Source organism: Narcine bancroftii, chromosome 2 (genome assembly GCF_036971445.1).
Source record: "Narcine bancroftii isolate sNarBan1 chromosome 2, sNarBan1.hap1, whole genome shotgun sequence".
Classification (NCBI taxonomy): domain Eukaryota; kingdom Metazoa; phylum Chordata; class Chondrichthyes; order Torpediniformes; family Narcinidae; genus Narcine; species Narcine bancroftii.
The window spans coordinates 35,668,883-35,680,986 of record NC_091470.1 but is presented as its reverse complement, the minus strand read 5'-3'; the positions used below and the strand labels follow the sequence as shown (position 1 = coordinate 35,680,986).

Sequence of the window (12,104 nt, the reverse complement as noted above, 5' to 3'; positions counted from 1 at the left end):
CATTATTTTTATTTATTTTTGTAAGGTGGCTTATATAAATGTTTGCACTGTGACGCTGATGCAAAACAACGAATTTCATGACTTGTTCATGATAATAAATTTGGATTCTGAGTTCACCTTTAAACTGTTGCTCAGAGAATTTTGATGGTGAATAGGTGTACAATCAACATTTAAATAAATACTACTCATTATATTTGATTCAATTTGTGATTATAAGTATAATATTTACCAATGTCTTTGGCAGCTGGTCCTCTCCTTTGAAATTGCAATCACTGCTTCAGTGCCAGGACTAACCTGGCACGGGTGCACAGGCTGATTGCCGATTGTTTAGTGTGGAAGCATTGCAGCAAGGCTATTCTCCACTTGGTTCTTACAAGATCAGTGAATAAAACCCTAGCAAAGAAGAACAAGCAAATCTGGAACTCCTTCCTTCATGAAGGAGTCAAAAACATTCAGGGAAACTGCAAAGTGACTACCCAACAAATTTGGCCCATTGCCTTCGCCATATTTGCATTAAACTCTTGAATTAAACTTTTCAGCCATTTTGTTTTATTGATGGCATTAAGTAAACGATGAGTGGTTTTCTATCATTAGCCAGTTATTCCCACTCTGTTTCCTGCCATTTAGCCAATGCTCTACCCATGCAAGTATCTTTCCTTCTATCAGCTCTCATCTTATTAAGCATCCTCATATGCAGCACATTGTCAAAGGCCTTTTGAAAATCCAAATATACAGCATCCACTGCATATCCTTTGTCAAGCCTGCTTGTGGTTAGGTCACTTGGGTTTAATTGGGTGGCATGGGCTTGTGGGCTGAAATGGCCTGTAACCATGCTGTATATCTAAATTTAAATTTTAAATTCAGTTCACATCTCAGTGAAGATAACCAGAAAAACTCTGGATTCTTGTGAAAGCTCATCTGATTCACAGAGGCAGTTTGAAGAGGAAAAGTGAGAACTTGGGGTGAGCTGAAGATTTGATAATTTTGTGTGTTTGTGGCGTGGTGTCCAGCGCATGAGATGTCTGCCTTGTGAAGAAAGGAAAAGGCCTAAGGTTGGCTGTAACATGGTTTATAGTGAGCAAGGCCTCAGTGGGACCTTTTTAATTTTGATGTTGTTAGGAGGCTAGTTGCTATTATATACATTAGCAAGGCCAAGAGTAGTTAGTTATTTAAATGTTGAAGAATAGAGTTCTAGTATGAAAATTTAGGGTAAGATGAATATTATGGTTATAGGCCGAGGAGGGGGAAAAAAATGTAATTCCCGAGTCTGTAGGTGACAGAGGCATAGATGAGAGTTTTGGTGTGAGGTGGGATGAGGCAGGGGCTTATTTGTATATCCTGAAATGGGTGAGCCTTTTTACAATATTTGCATTCATATGGATGCCAGACTCACCCAATATAAAGTATAGAGGATAAATTATGTTTTGCAAGTAAGTTATTTCAGATAGAATAAACTCTAAACAAAGACAGAAAACTTACCAAGGTCAAACTGGTAGAAACCATTCACCATTATGTCAACTTAGCACAGTAACAGGCCATTTCGGCCCACGAGTCCAACTTACACCCCATTAACCTACACCCCCGGTACGTTTTTGAATGAATTCTGATTGTGATTGGACCAGGATTGAAATCAAATTGTATATCATATGGTGGGAAAATTAATTAAACAATACTGTATGTTCTATCAATTATTTTCAGCCTCTATTTGACTGATTAATGCACAATATTAAAGCAGGATCTGAGGCGGCAGATTCAAGGTTCCATTTTCCACAATTTCACCACTTTACTCAGTCTAAATCTCTGGAATGTAAAAGTCGTACATACTAAAATGGGTGAACTAAAAACCTAGCAGACTCATGTGACAGAAGATTAATCAGTTTTCTGCCTTTCATAAGCACCCTTTTTGAGGTGTGAAGAATCTCACAGTGACTGTGAATATCAAACCAATGGCACAGTGAATGAAGACAACAGAAGGAATGCTTCTTGCTCGACCAATGTGCACTCGAGTGTGGTAACATTTTTCTGCTTTGGTCATTTGAACTGCCAAGGGTCTGTAAAGCTCATTTTAACAGGGCAAGTAAGCCCTGTTGCTCCTGAGGCACAAGATGATTTTGCCTCCAACTCATTATAACCTGTCACTTACGTGGGAAGGAAATCTTTCTCTTGGATTCTGAGTTATTGTACTGGTGGATTTGAGAATAGACTTGTAAAGGGAATAATTTGAGCATTTTCTCATCTCTGCTGGCACTAATTACCCAGTACACTAGATGACATTTTTTTTTCAAAAGGTTTGCTTTCTTAAAATAAATTGGGGATTATGATAGACAACTTCAAAATGAATGCAAAAGATCATTTCAGATTTGCTGTATTGTGTAGGAAGTTGGAGAAACAATAAATTAGCTTGTATTGAATTTAGCACGTTTAACCACATAATGATGCAGACACGTTGCGTTAGTTCGACTGACCTAAAAATATTTTGCTGCTTATGTTCATTTGTACAATAGTTGGCCAACACTGATGGATCGCAATTGCCTTGTTACTGCTTTTCAATCATAGCAATGTCCTGGTGAAACCTTTCAACGTGCTTGTCACTGACGGCACCAAGATCAGCAGGGATGAAGACCAAGTGCGAATGCAGAACATGAATTTTCAGTGACATGTTCCACTTCATGAAGTGGACTTACAATATGACAGGAAATCACAACAATAGATCATATCTAAAAAAACAACACATGATTGCAAAATTTTAAATTAAATTTTGTGATCAGCAGCTCAAAATCCATAAAATGCGCCCCAAAGTGTTCAGGAAATTATTTTCAAAATATATCAGTTCTTTTTAGGCTCAAATTAGAACCATGCCCCTTAATTCCTCTATTTGGACTTTCTCAAGGAGAGGAAATAGTATTGACTTCATCTCAGAGGCGAATTTTAGTGTTTACCTCATTGATAGGTATGATATGGAAAGACAGCACTCCACCTACTCTTATTCAATGGCTACAGGGTCATGACATTCCTAAGTTTGGAAAAGAAAATTATTTGCAACATTAAAGATCTCAAAATGAATTTTTACAAGACGTGAGGCCCAATCATGGACTATTGCCATAACTTAACGAATTAGGGTGTATGATGCTCCTGAACAACGTTGTCTGGCTTCTGAATGTTGTCTTTCATTTCCTAAGTAATTTAGATATACAAGAAAACCTTGTTTAGAGGGAGGGGTTTGATTAATGGGGGGTGGGGGGGGTCGAAATTTCCTTTTTTTTTATTTTGAGGTATTTTGTAAAAGGAGTTTGATCGAGAGGAGTACTCACAATTTTCATACGTATTATTTCAGTATTATTGGAGAAGTACAAATTGTTAGTCTTTTATCTTTCAATCTATGTATTGAATCAATATGTGTGTATTTTTTTAAAACTCAGTAAAGATATTTTAAAAAGAAAGCAAGAAAAATCTTCGTTGTCCAATGTAATCAATATGAGGTCAGTCTGCTAAACAAGAAGGCTCACTCACATCGACTTTTCATCCAGCTCTGAAGATATTGTTCCATTGACTACCCTTGATCCCTCTGCATAATCTTGTTTCGCTTTCAAGTGGATATCATTATATCCCAACAAAGGGTAATTCTACCTGTCGTCTGCAGCACAGTCCAACAATGGGTTTGAATCCAATACAGTAAGTAGCCACAGTAAGACTGTGTTTGATTAATCACTGATTGAGTTGCTCGAGTTCCGCTCTAATTAATGGGCCTTAAATTTAATCCAATGTTCTAATATAAGCCTTTCATATTAAAATCCTCTTATAATTGTTGAAATTTTGGAATTTTCCATGTCCTTCACTATTGTGTGGGCACCACAGTTAATGTGAATCTTTGCATCTCCCCACACATATCTGGATCAAAAAAGAATAAATTAATGTTAGAAACCTCTTCCTGCATGGCATGATGGGCACTGCAAGGCTTCAAAATGTCACCAAAGAAAATTTACATTGGTAGTTTGCATTTAAAAATGAAAAATCCTTGCCACACAAGATTGGCAATCCCAGATCTCCTGTGCTGAAAGTTTGTTTAATTGTTCTAGGAGGGAAAGTAGAAGTTAAAGAAGGGGGATTTGCATGCCAATAAAATATATGGCATCTTATGAATTGCTTTCCCTTTTTTGTTTCTCTTGCGTTCTTTCTGACTTGATCTGTGGTTAAAACATGTGAAGCACCATCAATAATCACAAATGACTGAAGTTGTGACATTGACTGGCTTTTATTAACTATAGACTGGAACAGTCGTCAACCTCATTGACTAATCAAGGCAGAGTAAAATGGGGAGCATGCAAAGGGTTATGGGTAGGATTGGTCTCAGGAGGTGTGTCCAGTTGTCAGCAGCCAATCATAGCATAACAGTGGTTTACCACAACATGTTAACTGCTTTAAACAGGAAACAATCCAAGCAAGGATGCTTTGTTTTTCACATCATTGCAAATTCTGGAGAAAGTATGTAGGCTTCACTTGGTGCCTGAAATCCTTGTTTGTGCATTAACTGGAACAGAAGTTTTAGAATTGAGCCAAGTAGTTGCTATGAGCTTGCAAAGAATTGGCAGATTAGGGTGCAAAGAAATTAACCTCAAGTCTCGCCTAATATACCTCAGTAATTTCCTGCAGAATGAGTGCTTTAGTCATCATGTTTAGAACTGCAATTGAAGTGTAAATGACATTATTTGGATGAAAGTTCCAAATACAGGATTTGCAGTGTGTGAAGATTCACACTAGTGGTGTGTAGGCTTTTTATTTTGACACAATTCTGTGGATCCAGTATTAATAAGGATCCTCAGGTTTACTCCAGGCAGCTATTCTGTTACTACTGGTGTCCAAATATTGTGAGGGATATATATATTATATATATATATATATATATAAATAGATGGCTTTTAAAGCTTTGTGAGTGTTCTACTGACCCATATGGATTTTGTGCATAGCGTCTAATGTCTTTGCCCTTTGTACTGCAGAGGGGTAGACGTGGCAATAAAAATAAGAAATAAAATTGTCAAGGGTTTTAAAACAGAGGATCTGAAAATCCCATCCATTCCCGGGGACTCCTGGGAGAGCCAAGGTTAAGCTAATAGTTGTAGCTTTCTCAGCATTTTTGCAGATCAGATGAGGAAAATGTCATTATTTCTACATGTTTTTCTTCCATGATTGCTGAATAGCAAGAATTTCTCCATTTTCACCCTTGTGAACAAGAATGCACTCAAAAGAATTTAGGAAATTTTAGTGAATAAATGTGAAAGCTCTGTAAATTAGATTCCTCTAGTTCAGTGATTCTCAACCTTTTTTTCTCCACTCCTATGTCATGTTAAGTCTTTCTTCTTTGGCTTGGCTTCGCGGACGAAGATTTATGGAGGGGTAAAGTCCACGTCAGCTGCAGGCTCGTTTGTGGCTGACAAGTCCGATGCGGGACAGGCAGACACGGTTGCAGCAGTTGCAGGGGAAAATTGGTTGATTGGGGTTGGGATCCTTTGTCTTTTGACAGTGAGGTGGGCTCTGCGGTCTTCTTCAAAGGAGGTTGCTGCCCGCCGAACTGTGAGGCGCCAAGATGCACGGTTTGAGGCGATATCAGCCCACTGGCAGTGGTCAATGTGGCAGGCACCAAGAGCTTTCTTTAGGCATCTTAAGTAATCCCTTACTAACCACAGAGCACCTATGGCATCCTATGCTAATTAATTCTTTTTTGGGGGGTCACATGTGAAATTTGTGCTTTTCTCACAAATGAACTGGAAGAGTGGAAAGCGGTGTTCAAATATCAGTTCAAATTTCTGAAACTCCAGCAAAGGAATTAGATCAAATATGTTTAGTTGCTGTGCCTTTCTCTTTAATGCCTTCAGTCAGAGCTGTTACTCTGTTATTTTTCTTGCGATTTCAGGCTTCTACTGCTCAAATCCATATCTGAGTTTCCTGGTTGGCAATGCCACACAGTGATGTTTAAAGTTTCCTATTAAAGGTTTACCTTAACACCTCTCTTGAATGCTGGGATAGCCCTGTTGCCATGACAACTGTTTCCTTTCTTTTTCAGTCCAGGAAATGCAGAGATACACCAGCCAGCTCAAAGTGTTCAATGACCTAATCCCTCCCTTACTCCTATTTCTTATGTTTGAAACAAGAGTGAGGCTGCTGTGTCCAGAGGATTGGAAGACAATAGTAACTGGATTGGTAAATCTTTAAGCTAGCAAAATTCAAGTGAACGTTATAAACTGTCTTTGTGCATCATTTTTATGATTACTGAGGGTATGGAGAATAGGAAAACGAAGCACATATTATTTTGACTTGTCCAACAATTGTTAGGTGAAATAAATTTCCATGAAAACCAAATATTTCCAAGCATTTTAAAAGGTCCCTTGAGGAAACTTGGAACTTTCTATTTCCTGAACTTGAAATACTATTCATGGACCATTAAAATTGCCTGAGTCATTCTTTGAGAAGGTTAATATATTACAATCAGAAAAATGAATAAATGGAACATCTGAGGAAATATGCCCAGTGCTGATTTTGTTTTTGGTGTGTGTCTCGACGTGAGCATCATTGACAAACTTTGCCAGCAGTTATTGTCCATCCATCATTGCCCTAGAGTGGTGGTGGTGACCCACCTTTTTGCTTCAGGTCAAGTCAAGTTTATTATCATCTTATACAAGTTCAACCTGATGAAAAAGCAGCATTCTCCATTCTTCAGTGTGAAACATGCAGACACACAACCAGATATAACACACATAGACAATCCATATGCAGGATATAGATCATTATTTAAATAAATATTGTTTTGTGCATATGAGAGTCTTGTATAGACAAAAAGCAAAGGAGGAAAAACCCAACACCCAACCCCAACCAACCAATTTTCCCCTGCAACCGCTGCAACCGTGTCTGCCTGTCCCGCATCGGACTTGTCAGCCACAAATGAGCCTGCAGCTGACGTGGACATTTACCCCCTCCATAAATCTTTGTCCGCGAAGCCAAGCCAAAGAAGAAAGAAGATAGTTAGTGTGAGCAATTCCTTTGGTTGTTCAGTGTTCTCACTGCCTGTGGGTTCAGTTCCCCCGATGGAAGATCTCCCATAGCTTTTTTAGAGAGAGGCTTCCAGGATTTGGACCCAGCTAAGATGGCAGAAGAGCTATATATTTCCAAGTCAGGAAGGTTTTAAGACTTGAGGAGGAAAAGCTGCTCTTGTCCTTGTTGGAAGCTGCGGCAGGTTTAAGCCAGATAATTTGCACGGTCTGCAGGGTGACCTTATACTCAGCAGCAATAATGGGGCAGCAGCTCTGATTTAAAGCTGTCTCTTGGTCTGGCGTAACCAAACCCATGTTGCTGGCCACAAAGTTGCTCTTGATCTGGGAGGATTCATTTTTTTTTTGTTATTTCTATTTCTTAGACACTGAAGAACAAGTGAAAAACAATGTTTCTGAAAGGGCATTCAAGGAACGCATGGTTTCCAGGAAACGACAAGGTGCAATGCGGCGAAAGATTCACCAGGTCAACGACCATAAATTCATGGCCACTTATCTGCGACAGCCCACCTACTGCTCCCACTGCAGGGAATTCATCTGGTAAGAAGCTCCTGTGTTAGATTATTGGTGATAAAGGTTCACATGACTTTTATTTAGGTGTTAAAATTGCACATCGAGACACCTTTTCACAATAAAATTAAAAGTTTGTTTTATTTTATGTACAACTGTAGCCTTCATTTACTACTTCATGCACTTCTGTGGCAAGGAGAGCCCTGTTGTTGCAGCTTTGGAAAGCAAAAGGAGTTAGTCTTCTGCAAGCAGTTTAAACAACCGAGTACTTAATATTGAGACTTAATTAAAATAAAATGCATCTCCTCCACAGTCTGACAGATAAAAGCTACAACATGGTGGGGGGGGGGGGGGGGGTGGGGGGGAGGGGAGGTGCCAAGGTATTGTGGCAGGCAAGAGATAACATATCAGGAATTAGTTCTTTATTTAGTGTATGTGAGCAGATTGGTGTACATGGTGATTGATAGGAGGAAGCCCGATGCTGATAAAGCTGTGTCTTGTGTGAGGGTAGTGGAGATATGAGGAGAAGTGAACTAACCAACATCATCATCCCAGCCTAACCAGCTATTTCCATTTCCTCCACAGGGGAATCTTTGGCAAACAAGGATACCAATGTCAAGGTAATCAGTTATATTGTAATCTTATCAGACAGTTAGGCTAAATTGCAATGGTCCAGGCAAGAGAACGTCTCAGAAACACAGCCCCCTAACTTCAAAACCCAGACACCAAACACAGCACACAACCATGGTACACAACCCCCAGCTTCTATATATAGCCCCACAACTGTGCTACACTGGTCATCCCACCACAATACACAACACAGTGGACAGCCCACCTAGCTGTATTTACACATCAGCCCTCAGCACTGATACATGGTGCCATAACCATGGGGCGCCCTCTTCCCATCCGCAATACATGCCCCAGTTGTTGCACAGAGGCCACTGAGTCTGGCCTCAGCAGCCCAGTCCCAATAAAAAAAAGTGCCATAACTGTGCCCCACTGCCTCCTAACCTTGGTACACAGTTACCCCAGTGGGGTTTTATGGCTCAAAAATTATGCTATGGCTTTCAAACTGCTGTAACCTCAGACATGGACCCAGTACCCAACTTTCCAAACTTTGCTACGCAGTCCACCAGCTTTGATTCATATTCCGCACATAAGACTCAACCTACAAAATGTGGTTCACAATCATCTTACCACAGTACAAACACTCAATCACTACACACAACTCCTTCTCCCCGCAGCAATATACTACCCCCCACCCGCAACACCACAATGTACAGCCAGCCAAGTATGATGCATAGACTCCCCTGCCGACCACAGCACAGCTTTCTATCCACCATTCTCTGCCGTGCAATTACATTATTCAGTCACTCAACTGCAGAACAGATGCTTCCCCACGTCCACAGCTGCTGTATCTAAACCCTTCATTTCATCTGGGCAGGTGCTCTGGTTTCCTCTCATATTCCAAAGATGAACAAGGTTAGTAGGTTAATTAGCCACAGATGCCTATTTGGGCAGTGTGGGCTTGTGGGCCAGAAAGGCCTGTTATTGTTCTGTATTTCTAAATTAATTAAAAACTCATGGTCCACCAGATACCAGCTCTCTACAGAGTTCCTAGACATGGGCTAACCTGGTCTGTGACAGAAAGGTTTTGTTAGGTGGATAGAGGGAACAAAGATGTCCTCATAGCCTCCTTGAGAAATTGTAACAGTCCCACTAACTTCTGGGAATTCCTCACCAACAACTACTCAAAATATAAGATGGCCCTCAGAACCTTGGGTTCACCAGCCAAGTCACAGAGACAATGAGAAGCAGAAAGAGAATCGCATCTTAACTGTGGTGGAGTATGAGTTCCCACAATGACTTCAACCATCTCAGACCCCACAGAACTAGAATAGAAGCAAGTCAACCTTGATCCCAAGGGACTGCATAAGAGGAGGTTTCACAGGTCACGACAGATATTCCTTATGGAGGAGACTGACAGGAGTTTCACGTAACAGGAAACAAATTGATCCCATATTACCATAGATAGTCACAACTGGGGACATAGGGACAGGGAGTGGAAAACACATGGGTGTTAACCTGCATCCATGCAGATATCTTAGTCAACATTACTGCCAAATCTGAAAAATAGCTAATCCTAATTTGACCATGCCAGATGAATCTGAATTCACGTCCATTTTTTTACTGGCTGGATCCTTTTCTCCTGAATTCAAGCAGCAGGTCTGAAGACCACTCATTAACTGGATCTGCCACTTAATCAGGCAAAAGAGACAATCATGTGGCACTAGATTGCGGTAGAGACAAGTGCAATGAATCAACTTAATCACTGCCACTTAACCAACTGGACTGAATGGGACCAATCATTGTGAAGAATTGCTCGAGAGTTAAAAAACATCTGCAGTCTATTTGGACAAAAGTCAATTGATTGAATTAATTCCCTTTTTCATCTAAAATTGCTTGCATGTTAAATCTCTAACTAGCAGATTATGGTGACAGTGTTTCATCAGGTGTTTGACGGTTGACTTGTAACTTATCACAAAAACCAAATCCAGAGGAACAAACAAACACACACTATGCTCATTCCCAGATGGCTGAGATGCGATTATTTTTTAAAAATACAAAAAAGATGGTGTTTTCAGATTGTTCTAAATTTTGCTCCACAGTGTTGTGGTTGAAGAGCCTGTGTGCTTTATTAACTTTGGCTCCTGTTTGTTTCACAGTGTGTACGTGTGTTGTTCACAAACGCTGCCACCAGCTCATTGTCACAGCATGCCCTAGAATAAAGAAGGACAAGAAAGGAGAGGTAGGAATAGGACTGAGTCTCTGTGGTCAGTGAAATTTGCTCAGGGTCTGAATGCATGTGTAGTACTCTCACTGGTAGCATTAAATGTACAAAAGCCAAAAACAGTGATGCTAAGACACTGAATTCCTGCACACTAACAGAAAGGGTAATTTTAAGAAGGTAAATAAACTTGGAATATAACAACGTTAAGGTAAATATAGAAAAATACTATTTTAATTTGCTAATTAATTAATATCCCATCTGGCTCACTAATATCCTAGAGGGGAAAAATCTGGAGACACGAGAGGGCAGATGCTAAACCAAAAATAAAACCAACTGCAGGTGGAGCTCAGCCGGTCCAACATCATCTTTGAAGGCAGAGGGATGGTCGACATTTTAGGTTGAGATGCTGCATCAGGACTGAGAGTGAGCTGAAATGTCAATCAGTCCTTTGCCTTCAAAGACACTGCTTGACCTGCTGCGTTCCTTGAACAGATACCATCCTCACAGGACTCTAGAACCACAAATGTGTTGAAATGTGAACTGTTGGTCAGTTTAGGGGATTGTCAATTTACATTGGCCTTGCCAACAGTGTCCACTTCTTTGAAACAGACAATGTTCTGAGGGCTTTGATTGGACAGATGTTGGATATTTAGAATCAGGGTTACAATCTTAAAATAAGCCGTTCAGGATAGAGATGAGGAGAATTCTCTAAACCCAGAGGGTAGTGAATCTCTGGAATTCTCTGCTCAAGAAAAATAATAGTGTGAGTAGGCCCCTGAGTCCCAGAATTTGCTGTGGCATTCAGTAAGATCACAACGAACTCTGTGCCTGAAACCCGCTTCTCTGTAACACACACACAATGGGAACATTGCACCATTTTAATCTATATTTACTCTGATCTCAGATGCTCAAAATGAAAGGATTTTGTCTTCAGTGGCCAAGTTATTCTGAAATGTGGGAAATAAGACTAATTAGTTATTTTTATAGCAGCAGGAAACAGTCTTCATTAAGTGTGACTGCATACTGGCCTGATGGACTTGGAGGGTTTTGGTCAGACCACAGGAGTTTCCAGCGATAAAACCCAATGGGCGATGTTGTCATTTGGATGGTGCATCCCTTTGCACTATTTTAAAGAAAATTGGGAAATCAATCCTAGCGAATGAGACAATACTAATCATGATCTCAAATTCAATATGCAATATTGTATTATGTTAATTCTTTACAAAATTTCAGCCCACCTAATCTGTGCCAGGTGACAAGAGCAATCCATCCACTAATTTCCCCTTTAATCTATTATCTGCATAGTCCCAACAGCAGAGTTTCTCTCTCCCCTGTATACAAGGGCCAATTTGGAGTGGCTATTTCATCAATCTGTACCAGATAAGAATCCACACCAGACTAATATGTTTTTCCCTATCCAAAATTACCCTTGACAAAACTGGATTCTTTCAAGGAGTTGCATTTTATTTTTGGTTGTGGAGTGAACAATTTTCAGATCCTCAATTATCCTGCTGCATCCTCTATTGTGTGGCTTCCAGTTAATCTGACTGTTGGATCAGTCAGATAAGTGAAACAAATGTGCCCCCTGGTGTTGGAAAATATTGATGTCCATATCTGTACAGCTCCATTCACTTGAGTTCCTTGAGCTCAGTTTACAGATGCCTGGCACTTGGCAAAGAGCCTCACTTGGCAAATGGGTCCCTGATCACTCCAGTTCAAAACTCGTGTCTGGTTTTCTTTCTCAATTAACTTGTCTTTTTTAA

The 12,104-nt window shown here is 40.1% G+C and overlaps 1 protein-coding gene across 2 annotated transcripts in view; it reads left to right on the top strand.

The window, feature by feature from the left end:
• The window catches only part of prkcha (protein kinase C, eta, a), a 263,102-nt gene that overhangs the window by 147,233 nt on the left and 103,765 nt on the right, over positions 1-12,104 (top strand). For both annotated transcript variants that reach the window (XM_069916270.1, XM_069916269.1), the window contains exons 3-5: positions 7,406-7,580; positions 8,136-8,170; positions 10,277-10,359. In XM_069916270.1, coding sequence (XP_069772371.1) covers positions 7,406-7,580; positions 8,136-8,170; positions 10,277-10,359 — 293 coding nt within the window. The remainder of the gene's footprint in view (positions 1-7,405; positions 7,581-8,135; positions 8,171-10,276; positions 10,360-12,104) is intronic.